The sequence below is a fragment of the Carlito syrichta genome, unplaced genomic scaffold (assembly GCF_000164805.1).
Source record: "Carlito syrichta isolate Samal-C Ts95f unplaced genomic scaffold, Tarsius_syrichta-2.0.1 Scaffold313936, whole genome shotgun sequence".
In the NCBI taxonomy this organism is placed as follows: domain Eukaryota; kingdom Metazoa; phylum Chordata; class Mammalia; order Primates; family Tarsiidae; genus Carlito; species Carlito syrichta.
In genome coordinates this window covers 1,310,512-1,325,501 of record NW_007258032.1, presented here as the reverse complement: position 1 = coordinate 1,325,501, position 14,990 = coordinate 1,310,512, and the positions used below count along the sequence as shown (strand labels likewise).

General features: G+C 43.0%; 1 protein-coding gene and 1 pseudogene across 1 annotated transcript; one reads left to right on the top strand and one right to left on the bottom strand.

Moving 5' to 3' along the window:
• The first annotated feature begins 1,682 nt into the window (after window positions 1-1,682).
• LOC103273268 lies at window positions 1,683-1,899 on the top strand (annotated as a pseudogene).
• A 1,848-nt stretch (window positions 1,900-3,747) lies between these two features.
• Window positions 3,748-10,923, bottom strand: HTR3D (5-hydroxytryptamine receptor 3D). The gene is given in 10 exon segments (XM_021718884.1): window positions 3,748-3,977; window positions 4,100-4,328; window positions 4,447-4,698; window positions 5,438-5,520; window positions 5,523-5,582; window positions 5,777-5,916; window positions 5,918-5,953; window positions 6,542-6,628; window positions 7,908-7,971; window positions 10,863-10,923. Coding segments are annotated over 10 exon segments (1,242 nt in total).
• Between the last annotated feature and the right edge of the window lie 4,067 nt (window positions 10,924-14,990).

Here is a 14,990-nt window from a genome sequence, read left to right as displayed (position 1 = left end):
GGGGGTGGTGAGAGCTGGAGGTGTGGGTGGAGGAGGCAGTAAAAGGAAATTCAAAAGAAAGTTTGTCTCTGGGGCCCAGATCAGGGCTTTGCTCTATTTTAATTCTCCCACAGTGTTAGCTGATAAAGATGTAAAGTGGTACTGATGTCTCCCCAAGTAGGGAGCTCTGAGAACCTGTCTGGCTTCTCAATCTGGAAGGTAATATAGCAGAGAGGTTAGAAGGCCACTCTCCAGAATTAGCCTACCAAGTTTCAAACGGCAGCACTGTTCCTTAACTAGCTATGGAGCCTTGAAAGGCCACTAAGAGGCTGTCACTTCACCTTTCTGTGCATTTTCTCCTTATATAAAATGAAAGTAAAAGGCTGAGCATGGTAGCTCATGCCTGTAATTCCAGCAATTTGGGTGGCTGAGGTGGGAGGACTGCTTGAGCCTAGGAATTTGAGACCAACCTAGGCAACACAGAGAGACCTCAACTCTACAAAAAAGTCAAAAAATTAGCCAAGCGTGGTGGCACATGCCTATAGTCTCAGGCACTCAGGAGGATTGCCTGAGCCCAGGAAATCAAGGCTGCAGTGAGCAGTGATTATGCCACTGCACTTCAGCCTGGTCAAAAGAGTGAGACTCCAACTCTAAATAAATAAAGTGGAAGTAATTCAAAACCATAGTTCTAAAATCTAAAGAGCTTAGAAAGCCAAATGATGTTATTTATTTTTATTTTCAGGTTTTTTTGGTGCAAATTATGTGGTGGCAAAATCTGACCTGAATTGATGCAAGGCTATTCATAATTTTATTTTTGCTACCTAGTGTGAACATTCATAGATGTCACTGTAGAAATACAATGGGAACCCCCCCAAAACCCAGAATTATTGTTGGAGGGCAGGGCTTCTTGTAGTACAGACTTCCCCCGCAAGGTAAGTGTTCTAGGAACCCATTGACATCAGTGTACCAGCTACCTTGTTGTGAGAGGCTGTGTTTGGCTTCAGTGAAAATTTTTTTTAAAAGGATTCTTTCAATGCACTGGCCCTTTTCATGATGGGTAATTGACACGAACAAGCTGCTCACATCACGCTGAGTGTCCAAGCAGTTTTTGACCAAAAACAGTATTACTCCCAACTCACCTGCTCTCACCTTGAATGACTGTTTTGTTCGTTTGTTTCTCTGGATGAAAAAGGTGCTCAAAGGGAAACGTTTTGCCAATATGGAAGAGGTGAAACCAAAAACGGCAGAAGCACCAAAAAGCATCAAAATCGACAAGTTCAAAAACAATTTTGAGCAGTGGAAAAAAAGCATCTCGATAGGAGTATTATATCAGACAGAGAGTATTTTGAAGGTGACTGAAATTTAAGCATGTAAGAATAAATACACAATTTTCTATAAATAAATTCTGGGTTCTTTTGGGTCCCCCTTGGATGTGTTTGAGAATAAGGTGTGTTTGAGTATAGGGTGCTGTTCCATATTCCTGTTGGGGTGTTAATACGATAGTAGATGCACAATTATTACCTTTTTAAAATCAAAACACATTTGGCGCCAAGAGTCTTGGGATTGACAGCTCCTGCTCCATAGGCTACTATAAGGATTAAATATGTGAGTTTGCTTTTCTGTCCCTCTCCTTTCTTGTAGCTAGGTGTGAGTGTCTCTCGGGTAGTGCCTGTTCGCGCTCTCCCCCTGCGAGCCTCATTGTCATGCCTCGGAAAATTAAGGAAGTCAAGGATTTTCTGCTCACGGTTAAAGCTAAATGATTTAACTAAATCTGTCAAGATCAAGAAAGACAAGGATAATGTGAAGTTTAATGCTCAATGAAGTAGGTACCTTTATACCTTGGTCATCACAGATAAGGAGAAGGCCAAGAAACTGAAACAGTCCCTGACCCCTTGTCTGGCGGTGAAGGAGCTGAAATGAACCAGATACACTGATTTGAATTGTGTTAAAATTTTAAAAATTCAAAAAAAAGTAATTAGTAATTCAATAAATGCTGTATATTAGTAATTCAATAAATGCTGGTTATTATTATTATTATTACTGTGTCTCCTCTGAAGGTCCACCTTGAAGAAAGCTGTGAGCTGAAGAATTGTCAAAATAATAACAGATATAGCAATTTGTTTAGGTGAATGCAAGGGTTCCCCTCACTGAGCCTAGACTGGGTATATGTGAGGTGGTGGACATTCCTGGAGGACTAGTGACATGGCAGAGTTTTGGAACTGAAGCCAAAGATTTTCCTGGAACATACAAAAAATGCATCCTGAAGGGAGAATAAAGGGACCATGGACCTGAGTGCAAGGAGTGATTCATAGTATTGTAGGGTATTTCTAACTTGATACTCCAGGGATCCCATGTACCTCTCTGGAGTCCCAGTGGAAGGGACCTACAAGGAAAGAGCAAGGAACAGCTGGTCCTGTCGACTCTGCATCCAGCTGGGAGCACCTGCAGCCCCAGGACCCAGCCCTCTGTGGCTTAAGTTCTGAGAGAGCAGAAGCTGTTACAGTACCATGGTGGGTAGGACCTCTGGCAGGCACCAGTTGTACCAGCAGCAGGATCTCTAGTGGGCATTGGCAACCTTGCCACTCTTTGGGCACCTACAGTAACCAGAGGGAGCCAGAGGAGTTTGAGAAAGAGCAGTAGAGAGAAGTCAGAGAAATACTGTTTAGTGAACAACTTTGCAACTGTTTTTACTCCTAGACATTATGACTTGGGAAATACAGACTTCAGTTAGGAGGCAGTAAAAGAAACAAGAGAAAGAAACAAATTAGTGTTAAAGCTCAAAGATCATGTGTGAGTTGTAGTTTAGCTGCTCTCAAATAGATGCTTTTCTGTACCAATAAATACCCCCGCTCTCATATGCAGTGGCAGAGTGGGGCCTCTGATTGTACAAGGCAGCTAGTGGGAGAGACGGGCCAATAGGCAAAGGCTTAAAAAGTGATAAGGCAAGTAAGTGCTAGGAAAGGGAGTTTTCCAGTTCATATGGGGGGCATGGGGGTGGGGGTGGGTATTTGTGCTTCTCCCAAGTACAGTAGATGCCATTTTAAAATGTGCTTCCTTGGCCTAATGTTCTTTTCTTAGCATGATGAAGGGTGGGCCAACTCAAATCGCAACATAGACACGGTTAACAGCAATGCAGGATTATGTTAACACTCTAAGTGCATAATGATGAATGAGTCATATGTCAGGCTGTGACAGAGACACCAGAAGCAAGAGAGGCTAGTTCTGGCACATTATTCATTTCTGAAGCTTAAATCCAGAGTAACTGGATTTAGGAGGTTATTTCCATTTTATTATAATCTTCTAATAGATTTTGGCCCCTTCTCTCCCTTCCGCCTACTTCACATGTCATCTGATAGACTTAAAAAACATGCACACACACATAAGAAAATCCTTCTTACTTTGGCGAATGAGAAGCATCTGCGAGAGGACTCTTAATCCCAAGATATTTGACCACAATATAATTCAGGGAAAAGCCAATACTTTCTGCAAAGGGGTTTATTGTGGTGATTGTCAAGGATGTTCTCCAGGAGGAGACAGGGAGGCAGGACTCATGGGAGGGCTGAGAGGGCTGGTGGCACTCAGGAGCAAAGACCCAACTTTTGGAGAGCAAAGGAAACTATTCAGGTCTGGTCTGAAATTGCGGAGAACTGGGTTAAAAATGAGGTGGCTGCTAGAACTTAGAGGCTGAAATTTGCACAGGCTTGAGAACCTGGCTGGTTTCTGGAGGCAAGAGAAGCTCCATCCTGGGGTTCACAGATGGGCACCTGCCTAGGTGTTCCAGAGGACGATGACGGTGAGGATGGAGGAGGCCATGAAGAGCAGGTAGAGGCGGAAGAGCAGGGTGTCCATCGCGTGGCTGAACTGCACCCACAGCTCCACGGAGGGCTGCTCCCGGGCCTCTTGTTCCTGCTGGGCCCTTGGCCATCCTGAGCTTCCAGTCAGTTCTGCCTCTCCGGGGCCTGGTACCTTCCCCACTAACTCCACTGGCTCCTTCAGGCCTGTGGAGAGGACGGAGACTCAGTCATGACACGGGGAGGGGACAGGATTAGAGAGGAGGCGGGCATTGGAGAAATTGGGCTTAGCACAAAGGGAGAGTGTGGGCCGCGCTGGCTTCCCTCACCAGGCAGGTGGGTGGTGGTGAGACCCAGGCCCTTATTTCCCTTCTGGGGTGCAGTGGGGCAACATTTCCTTGGGCTGGTGCAGTGCAGCAGCAGGGCGTGGAGCCATCGAGGCATGGGTGGGGGCTGGGTGGTGGCCAGGTGCAGCAGGTAGGTGATGAAGATGGTCTCCAGCAGGCTGGCCACCATCAGGGACAGGCACAGGGCAAAGTAGACACCTGGAGGGAAGGCCTGTGTGAGGGCCAGAGGCTCCACCTAGGACTTCTTGTTTCCTCTTTCTCAGAGAACCGTTTCCCAGGATCCCTTTGGTTCCGACCTGGTTCCACTGATGCCCTCCCCATCCTACCACCTTCATCCCATCCCATTGTTGTTTTCTTGATGGAGGGAGGGGCATACTGATGAGAGAAGTGCCACGAGCAGGGAGTAAGTCATTCATCATGAGCAGGAAGACGTTGTAGCCCAGTAAAAGGGTCATCTTGAATGGGGCACGATTCTCGCTCTCGGCTGGCAGGTAGAAGCTGAAGGCGTCGATGGTCATCAGGAAGCTACTGGGCACCAGCAGGTTTATGATGTAGAGGCTGGGCCTACGCCTGATGGCCACCTGATGGGGAGGAGAGGGAGAGGGCAGTGAGGAGTAGGCTGGAGACTGCCAAGCCAGGTAAGAGCCAGAGTCGGGATTCGTCCCAGACCAAATTGTCTAGTAAGGAAACGTTACCTCCTGTCCCTTTCACTGTCCTGTCTCTCTGCTCAAAGGCATCTCACAGCATTTGATTCAGCCATGCTGCTTACCACTGAAATACATCTCATTCCTTCATGGTCCAAAGTGTCAACTTTCTTCACTTAAATTTTTATTCCTACCATTGTGCTCTTAGCAAGACTATGGGACCAGACACTTAGGTGTATATTTAATTTTGTAATTTCTGCTTGCTTTTCTTATCAAAGTCTAGTCTCTAGTGACTTTACAGATGGACATCTAAGACTAGTGGGAGGGAAAACAGACAGCGATAGATATTTTGAGGTTGTCAGGATTAGGAATCATAATATCCCTAAGACAGTGTTTCATGACTCTTTCCACCATATCTTTTTAAAAATAAAAATTTCTGCCCTCTAAAAATTCTGGTAGTCCTTAGGGAATGGGAATCTCACCCTTACTATGAATCATTGAATTGGGAAGACTTATTTAATGAATATTTACTGAATTCTAGTACTGGAGGTTTGTCAGTGAAAAAAGTAACAAAAATCCATGTCCCATGGAGGTTATTTCTCCAGTGGGAGAGCTTACATTCTGATAGAGGAAATGAATTTTAGGAGAAGGTAACAACCAGGGTTCTTGAGCTCACATAGAAAATGATTTGGTCGTACTGGTTGGTGTCCACGGTTATCCTTATCGTTCTTTGGTAGATATCCAGAAGTACCCACTCCCCCTTGCTCTGAATGAGGTTTCGTGATGTGTTCGCAAGTTCTTGCACTTCCTTCTCCATGCCCAGGACCATGTTCTCCACTGCAAAGGAGACCCAAAAACTCAGCCTCCCCAGATATTTCCAAGTCCTTTGCCCAGACTGTTGGCCCATGTAGCTTCCAGACCACTTTCAGTGAGATCCTGTCACCTTTCCCAGCTTGTATCTTCTTTTCACTCAAAACCCTTTCTCTGCCTCTCAACAGTCTATTTGAATAAGGCTTGCTCACCTGTGTAGGTGAAAGAGCTAAAGGAGAGTGTGCAGTTCTGTTCATCAAAGGGGAAATAGAAGATGTCCAGTTTACAGATGCTGACCACCTGCATTGGCTTATCATATTTGATATGACCTTCACTGCTGACATAAGCCATGAGACCTGCAGGTGTCTGATCCACATTCATGCTGTATGGGAGAAGGACAGGGAAGGAGATATTGAGATTCCCCATCTGGCTTGGCCTTCTTTCTCTCCTGGGTCACCCCATTCCTAGATCTAGCCCCACTCATATGACTTCCCTCTCCCACTCCTTGCCATATTCCGGGGGGTTGTAAGCTTTTCAATTCAGACCCTGCTCTTTTCTTTTCATTTTTTTTTTTTTTCGAGTTGGAGTCTTACTCCTTCGCCCAGGCTGGAGTACAGTGGTATGCACCTCATGGCCACCCCAGCGTCGACCTACTGGGCTCCAGCAATCCTTCCGCCTCAGCCTTCCATGTAGCTGGAACTACAGACATGTGCTACCATGCCCGGCTATTTATTTTATTTTATTGTAGAGACAAAGTCTCACCAAGTTGCCCGGGCTGGTCTTGAACCCGTGGGCTCAGGCAATCCACTCGTCTCAACCTCCCAAAGTGCTGGGATTTACAGACTGAGCCACCGAGTCCAGCCAGATTTTGCTCTTTTCTAAATTGAGTCTTTGTGTGACTCCATTGGCTACATTGTGGTCTTCCCTGTAGATGTGGTTTTCGTCTTACTTTTTCAGCCCTGATACTCACAACTCCTGGATGAATATATCTGGAAGCCACAGGTTCTCAGTTGCCAGACTGAGCTTCTTGATGCCCCCACATTCATCTGGGTTCCACCTGATGAATGGATTGTGCCAGATCTAGAGAAAACCATGGCATGAGACAAACAGGAGGAGGAAACTGAACTGAGCATAAACTGTGGCTTAGGTTTAAAAAGTCTTTGTCTAGCCAGGCATGGTGGCTCATACCTGTAATCCCAGAACTTTAGGAGGCAAGGCAAGAGGATTGCCTGAGTCCAAGGGTTTGAAACCAGCCTGGGCAATTTGGCAAGACCTCATCTCCACAAGAAATAAATTTTAAAAAACTAGCTGGGTGTGGTGGCACGTGCCTGTAGGTCCAGCTACTTGGAAGGCTGAGGCAGAAGGATTTCCTGAGCCCAGCAGGTCGAGGCTGTGGTGGCTGTGAGCGTGTCATTGCACTCTAGCCTAGGCGACAGAGTGAGACTCCAATTCAAAAAAAAAAAAAGGTCTTAGCCTTACTCATCACTTGATGTTCCCTTTTCACTCCTTTCTTCATTCTCCCATCTACTCTTTGGTGACAGTGGTCACACTGTCAATAACGAAGTTTTTCTGGCTTCCCCTTCTACCTCAGTGTTCTCAAGGGTGACCCTGAGCTTAGCTCTGGATTCCCTGAGATGGAGCCATTGAAGTACTGGTTTCCATGACTTGGTTTATGCCACCTTCTCCTGCGTCCCATGTCTGCCCTCCTAAACTGGCAGCATAATCAGGAAGTTTTATTTTCTTTTTTCTTTTTTTGAGTTGGAGTCTTACTCCATCGCCCGGGCTGGAGTGCAGAGGCACGTTCACAACTACCCCAGCATCAACTCGCTGGGCTCAGGCAATCCTTCCGCCTCAGTCTTCCAAGTAGCCAGAACTATAGGTGCGTACTATCATGCCCAGCAGATGTTTGATTTATTGTAGAGGAGGTCTCGCCAAGTTGCCCGGGCTAGTCTCAAACCTGTGGGCTCAGGCAGTTCTTTCACCTTGGCCTCCCAAAGTGCTGGGATTACAGGCTTGAGCCACCGTGCACGGCCTCTTTTTTTTTTTTAATTTTGAATATGTGGGGTACAATTCAGGGTTTGTTATACAAATGTTCATTATTCAGGTACCCTTGTTGATGGAGTCACCCACACTTTGTGTTTTCTTTGTTGGTCTGACTGTTTGAACTTTTCTATTTTTTAAAAATAATCATATGGTACAAAGAAGATTTTAAAAAATAATTACATAGTGTAAAGAGGATGAACTTTTCTAATTTGTGGATATTCTCAGATTTATCCAATATAATCTGCAAAGTTGAATGGAGTGGAAAAACAGAGGTACCGTAGTAAAGAGGAAACTGAATTTGCCATACCATATTTATCCACAGGAACGATGTCATCAGCTGAAGGTGTGCATCCTGGAAAAACAGTTTTTGTCCAGGATCATTAACTCCAGGAAGGTGGGTACAGTGCCACCACCCACTTCTTGCTCTTTTCCAAGGCTGCTCCTTATGATAATAACTATTTTTAAGCATAAACCCCTGGAAAATGTAGGTCAAAATATCCCAGGGTACAGGGAAAATGTAAGTGAAAGCCCAGTATGAAGGTCCACTGGGAATCTGTTTCTTGTGGAGTATTCCAGAAGATAACAGATTTTACTTGCAGTGATGGCATTGCAGCATTCCTTATGTTTCTCCACACCATAGACTGTGCCTCTAATTTTTAACACTTCTAAAAATCATTTTTAAAATTATTTATTGTGATAAAACACACATAGCATAAGATTTACTATCTTAATAGCCATTTTAAGTGTACAGTTCAGTGGCATAAACACATTGCTATGCATCCATCACCATCATCCATTGCCAAAACTTTTTACTCGTTAAACAGTAACTCCCTATTCCTCCTATCATGCTACTTTCTGCATCAGTATAAATAGAATCTTGTAGTATTCGTCTTTTTGTGACTAGCTTGTTTCACTTAGCATAATGTTCTCAAGGTCCATCCGCATTGTAGTCTGTATTAGAATTTTCTTCCTTTTCAAGGCTGAATAATAGGCCTTTGGATGTATATACCACATTTAATCTAGTCATTCATTTGTCGATAGACACTTGGATTGCTTCCATGTTCAAGTTATTGTGAATAATTCTGCTATGAACATAAGTATACAATTATACTTGAGACCCTTTTTTCACTTCTTTTGAGTATATACCCAGAAGGGAAATTGTTGAGCTGTAAGGTAATTCTATTTTTAATTTTTTGAAGAAATGCCATACTGTTTTCCATAGTGGTTGCACCATTTTACATCCCCACCAGCAATGCACAAAGGTTCCAGTTTCTCCACATTCTCACCAACACCTGTAATTTTGTTTCTTTTTTTTTAAATAGAAGCCATTCTAATGAATGTGAGATAGTATCTTATTATAGTTTTGATGTACATTTCCTTGATGATTAGTAATATTGAGCATGCATCTTTTTTTTGAGTTGGAGTCTCACTCTGTCGCCCAGACTGGAGTGCAGTGGCCGCTCCCGGCCACCGCAGCCTCGACCTGCTGGGCTCCGGCGATCCTTCCACCTCAGCCTTCTAAGTGGCTGGAACTACAGGCATGCGCTACCACACCCGGCTGATTTTTTGATTTATTGTAGAGATGAGGTCTTGCTGCCCAGGCGGGTCTCGAACCCACGGGCTGAGGCAATCCACTCATCTCAGCCTCCCAAAGGCACGGGATTACAGGCTGAGCCACCAAGCCCGGCGAGCATGCATCTTTTTATGTGCTTATTGACTATTTGTTTATCTTCTTGGGAGAAATGTCTACTCAAGTCCTTTGCCCATTTTTGAATTGCTTTGTTTGCTCATTTCGTGAGTCTCTAATTTTATAAAATGTTATCAAAGGACCCACTTCTCACCACTAGACTATTGTAATATTGGTTGAGGACTTACCACTTTTAAGATGGCAGACAGAGTGAAGGAGATGTTGACATGAGTAGGGTCACTGTTGTTGGTGGCTGGACGGAAGGGCTTTCTGTCAAATGCTTCTTGGAAGGCTGCAGGGTCCACCCCATGCTGGTCAAAGCCTGAGCAATTGATGGTGAAAGTGTCACCTCTACCTGTGGAGAGCAGAGACCCTGTGAGAGGAAGGCCAGGGCTGGCGTAAGGAGAGTTTCTGCGCAGAGAGAAAACAGGGGACGCCAGGACAAGCATGTGCACTCCTCCTTCCTGGTCCAGGGAGGGTGGGCTTGGCTGGTAGGCAAATAGTAGAGGCTCATGAGGTGAGCTGAGTCAGGGATCTGTCCTCAAGTTCATTGTTTCTGTTCCATGCAAAACTTGTCCATGTGCATATGCAAACTCCACCCTGACCACCACTTTACAGTGTCTTGCTATGTTTTTAACAATTTCATCACAAACCTGTTCACCTTCACTCAATGTCCTTCTGTTGCTCACCTCTGTCCTTGGGCTACATTGGTGATGCCAATGACAAATTTTGCAATCACGGTTCTCCTCCTCACTGCATTAATAAGGTCATAAATTAATAACAAGGGAAGTAATTGGGAAGAGAATATGAGATATATGAGACCTTAAGGAAGTGCCTCAGTTTTTCAATTTAATGAGTATTTACTGTCTCTACTTTGCACTATGATTGTCCTCTCCTAAAACTCAGTAGTCTTCATCACTGAGACTATCTTAAAGAAAGTTCCTTGATACTCCTCTCACCTCTTTCATCTCACCCCTTTCTAGTCATACTTTGTGAAGCATAAGCGGATATATGATAATAGCTTCTGCTATATTTCATTTTTATCCCTCATTGCTCATTTTCGATAATGTGCAAGAAAGATACTATAGACTGGGAAAGTTACACTGAAAAGGTTTTCTTCTATCATGAAAGATCTTCTCAGTCACATCCTTCCTCTTAGCATCTTCTCTGGTCCATTTCATCTGGCTTCAAAAGAACTGAGAAAGAATTTTCTTTTTAACATCACTTGATACTGAAAAACCACAGGGATAGACCATATGCCTGGAAAAAGAGATATGGGCCAGGAGAAGAGGCCAATAGAAGCTTGGAGAGTAGAAAAGAAGCCAAAGACAAAAGTCAACTATGTGTTAGGATCCTAGTTAAGGGACAAAGCATGAATTTTCATTTTTACCCAAATGAATGCCCAGTCATTGACTATCTAGGAACAGCAAAAGTATATTATTTTATAATATTAATTTTATGTTGTCATCTTATTTTTATATTAGTTTTCTATTAACAGCAATCCCGTTTCCCGGGAGTTACATGTCTGCCTTGCTCTTGCTGTATTCGATCTTACCTGGCAGCAGCAGGTGGAGGACGCAGGAGAGGAGGAACTCTTGCCTGTGGAGCCAGCCGCTTCCCATCTTTGTCTCCTTGGCTCTTCTCTGGGTACTTGGTGATGATGTTCACCTTAAAAGACTTCAGGCCACACCTTGAGTGTTACCTTTGAATAATACAGGTGTCAGGTGGCATTAACCACCTATCTAACAAGCATCCCTGAGGACAAGAGAATGTCACAGAGGAATAAACCCCCAATAAACCTCCAACTGGGCCTGAATCTAGTCTCCAAAAGTAGTCTGGTAAATCAGTTTGGAGAGGAGGAGGCAAAAACATTTGGCCACAGAAGCAGTGCTTATCACCTGCTCATACTTTAAAGTCACTCTGGCATATAATTCATCACTGAATAGACACATATAACCCTATTGCCTCCAAGTAACACATGCACTCCTTTTAACCCTGTTGCCATCTTCCAGAAAAAAAAAAGTGGGGTTGGGGGGTCTCCTTTTTTAAAATCAACTCCAGACACTGAGGTTTTAAACATGACTTTAGTTCTGGCAAGTCTTAACTTTTAATTTTTGGAGTGTATCAGAAACGATTTGGATCCAGGTCTACTGAATGGAGTGATTAGTGGGGTGTTAGCAGAGATAATACTCTCTTTAGTAGAATTTGACTTATGACTTTAAAGAAAATGTCTCTCTAGTATCTAAAGAGTGAGAAAAGAAAAAATAAATTAAAAAAGACAAAAAATAAAGAAAACACCATGAGCTATCAATCTAAAAGTTTATTTCTTGGCCCTGCTAGTGTTTTTAAGAAATTAGTTGTTCAACACTTACAAATGGGAAGATTTCATGTGAAAGCTGTGTTTCTGGCTCCATTTGAGAAATGAGATCTAGCAACACTGGCCTCATGTTTTTGTTTACAACAGCCTGCCAGAGTGTAGAAGTGGTAAGCCCTTTGGATGAAGCACATTCTCTCTAGATCATCACAGTTTCTTTATCATCCATTATTGCCTTAGACCCAACAGTACTTCTCATTCATGTTACCTTCTTGACCTCTTAGATATCTGACTTTGCCTTTGAATGTTAAGATTTTTCTTGTGTGATTCTTAAACAGCCTTGGGAAGTCATTTCAAAATACCATTCCACGCTTAGGTGATCATAGGTTTTATCAGATTTTAGGTGAGTAATTGTTTGGTTAGTTAGAAGAAATCAGTCATGATAAGGTTAAGTGGACCAAAGAAACTCTCCAGTGGTTTAACTTGTTTTATTCTGGAGTTATTTCTGGCAGGGAAGGCTTTAGGGAAGGTAATCAGTGGCGTAGAGAACAAAGAGAGAGCTGTTGCTTCAACGAAGACGCTTTGCAGATTGGTACAGTCAGAAATGTCTAAGACCAAATCCTTCCTGCAAGGGTCATGTTACGCTCAGTCTCATTTTCCTTATCTCTAAAATTGGGAGGGTAAAACCTATCTTGCAGGGGTCTTGAGTGGGTTTGAAATAATGTATGTATAGTGCCTTGCCCATCTTAAGCAATTCATAAATTGAAGCAGAAATAACAGTAAAAATGGCAGCAATCATTTTTCTGCCCAGCCTAAGATTGCCCAGGTTGCTTCAGCCTAAGTGGAATAGTCTGGACTTTAAATATCTGCCTTGATTGCAGCAACCAGTGCCTATGAGCATAAGAGCCCTGTTCTCTTAGCCTCACTCAGCTAGACCCTGATAGGATTCACCCTTCTGGCCTCCTCAGCACCACTCTTCATCACTGGAGAATTCCTTCCCCTTTGGGAAGCTGTTTTTTTGTTTTGATAGTTCTGCTTTTAAAAAATGACTTTAAGCCGGGAGTGGTGGCTCACGTCTGTAATCAAAGCACTTTGGGAGATGGGGGTGAGAGGATTGCCCGAGCCTATGGGTTTGAGACTAACCTGGGAAACTTGGCAAGATCTCGTCTCTACAATAAATTTGAAAATTAACTGGGTGTGGTGGTGCATGCCTGCAGTTCCAGCTACTTGGAAGGTTGAGGCGGAAGGATCGCCTGAACCCAGCCGGCTGAGACTGCAGTGGCTGTAAGTGTGCCACTGCACTCCAGCCCGGATGACAGAGTGAGACTTCAACTTCCATGTTGTGGCCAGACAGATGCCCTGTCCACATTTCCCAATAATGTGGATGAATTCTCTATACACATCTAAAAAAAGATTTTAGATCAGCATTTGACAAAACATCTTCTGCAGAACATAGTTCAACAGGATATGTTAAATGTTGTTTTTTAAAAAATTGTTTTTGTTAGTGCCTTGTTAGTGGGAGTGACTATTCTCTAAGTCTGCCTAGGCCTGTTTTTTGGAGGAGGCTCCATTTTGGCTGGACTATTGGTTCTTGCTTCTCTGGCTCAGAGGGACCCTACTGCCTTCTATGTTCAAATAAGTCTGAGAAATGTTGAATTACATAAGGACAACCAGGTTTCATTATTGTAGGATTTCTCAGAGTATTTAGCTAAAATATTAATATGACTTTTGAATATCATATTCATAATGACTTTGAAAATTCCTTTTCCTCAGAATATACTGCAGGATTATTTTTGGGAAACACTGCTTTAGGTAAATAGAAATCCAGAAGAAAAAAAATTTAGAAATTTGTCTCAAACTTGCTAAGATAGAATACAGAAAGCAAGTAGCCCATATACATGTGTGTCTATCAAGCAATTTAAAAAACAAACTGGATGAGTATTTTAAAACCTAAAGTTTGATTAGAACTGTAAGAAGCTACAAACAAGTAGAAAGTGAAATAGATATAAATTTCAAGCTATCCCTGAATCCTTGATCAATATGAACTTAGAATGACTTAAGACTTAGGAGTCTTTTTTTTCTTTCCCACATGCTGTCCACCAGATCTAATTTTAGGGTGAAAGTTAAGAAAGATGCTTTGATATTGCTACGTCTCAAACACGTCCACACAAGTAACATTAGTAGATGAAAAGCCATGCTGATTTTTCTCATTGTTGATCTCATAATCGATAAAGTATATTATTTATGTTTTAAGAATATATATTTTTTCTTTGTGGAACTTAACACTTGAATTATTTTGATTGAAAAGTAAGTATAGTCTGCATAATTTTAAAATTTTGTTGAACTGATATTCACACTAAAATGATTGTTATTGCCAATGTAGATCAAAGTTGTTAATCTCTTCTGATCAAAAAGCTTTTGTTAAGCAAGCAAAACATGTGAGCAGTGTTGGGCAATTAGTGGGAGTGACTATTCTCTAAGTCTGCCTAGGCCTGTTTTTTGGAGGAGGCTCCATTTCGGCTGGACTATTGGTTCTTGCTTCTCTGGCTCAGAGGGACCCTACTGCCTTCTATGTTGTGGCCAGACAGATGCCCAGTCCACATTTCCCAATAATGTGGTAGAATTCTCCATACACATCTTATATATATAGTTTTGAGTTGGAGTCTCACTCCGTTGCCCAGGCTGGAGTGCAGTGGTACACTCACGGCCACCCCCGCATCAACTTGCTGGGCTCTGGTGATCCTTCCACCTTCACCTTCCGAGTAATGGGAACTACAGGAGCACGGTACCACGCCCAGCTAATTTTTGATTTATTGTAGAGACAAGGTCTCGCCAAGTTGCCTGGACTGGTCTTGAACTCGCAGACTCAGGCAATCCACTCGCCTCGGCCTCCTAAAGTGCTGGGATTACAGGCTGAGCCACTGAGCCCGGCCTACACATCTTATTATTCGAGATGTTAAACATACGGTATCATTTTATTCAATTGAGTAAGTAGTTTCTAACTGTCATTCTGGGAGGATTAAAATCCCAAGGCTTGTCTATGGGCTTATCTGTGTGTGTTATTTTAGCTGAGCAGGTTTAGAAAGTTGTCCTAGGTAGAGGGAATATCTAGAGTAAGAATACAAAAATTACAGTGTTGTTGGGACCTCAGATTTGACTAGGAGAGTGACAGAGGATGAAGCTGTAGTATTATGTGGCGCCAGATCACGGAAGGCTTTACATACCAAGTTAAAGATTGGTTTTATTTTACAGCCCAGTGTTTCCCAAACTCGAATAAGGTTCAGACCTCTTTTTAGTGAAACAATTCTCTCAAATCCCTGTTGTTGACTTATTTTTATAATATTACTTAAATATATCAATTCATAAAACTATGTA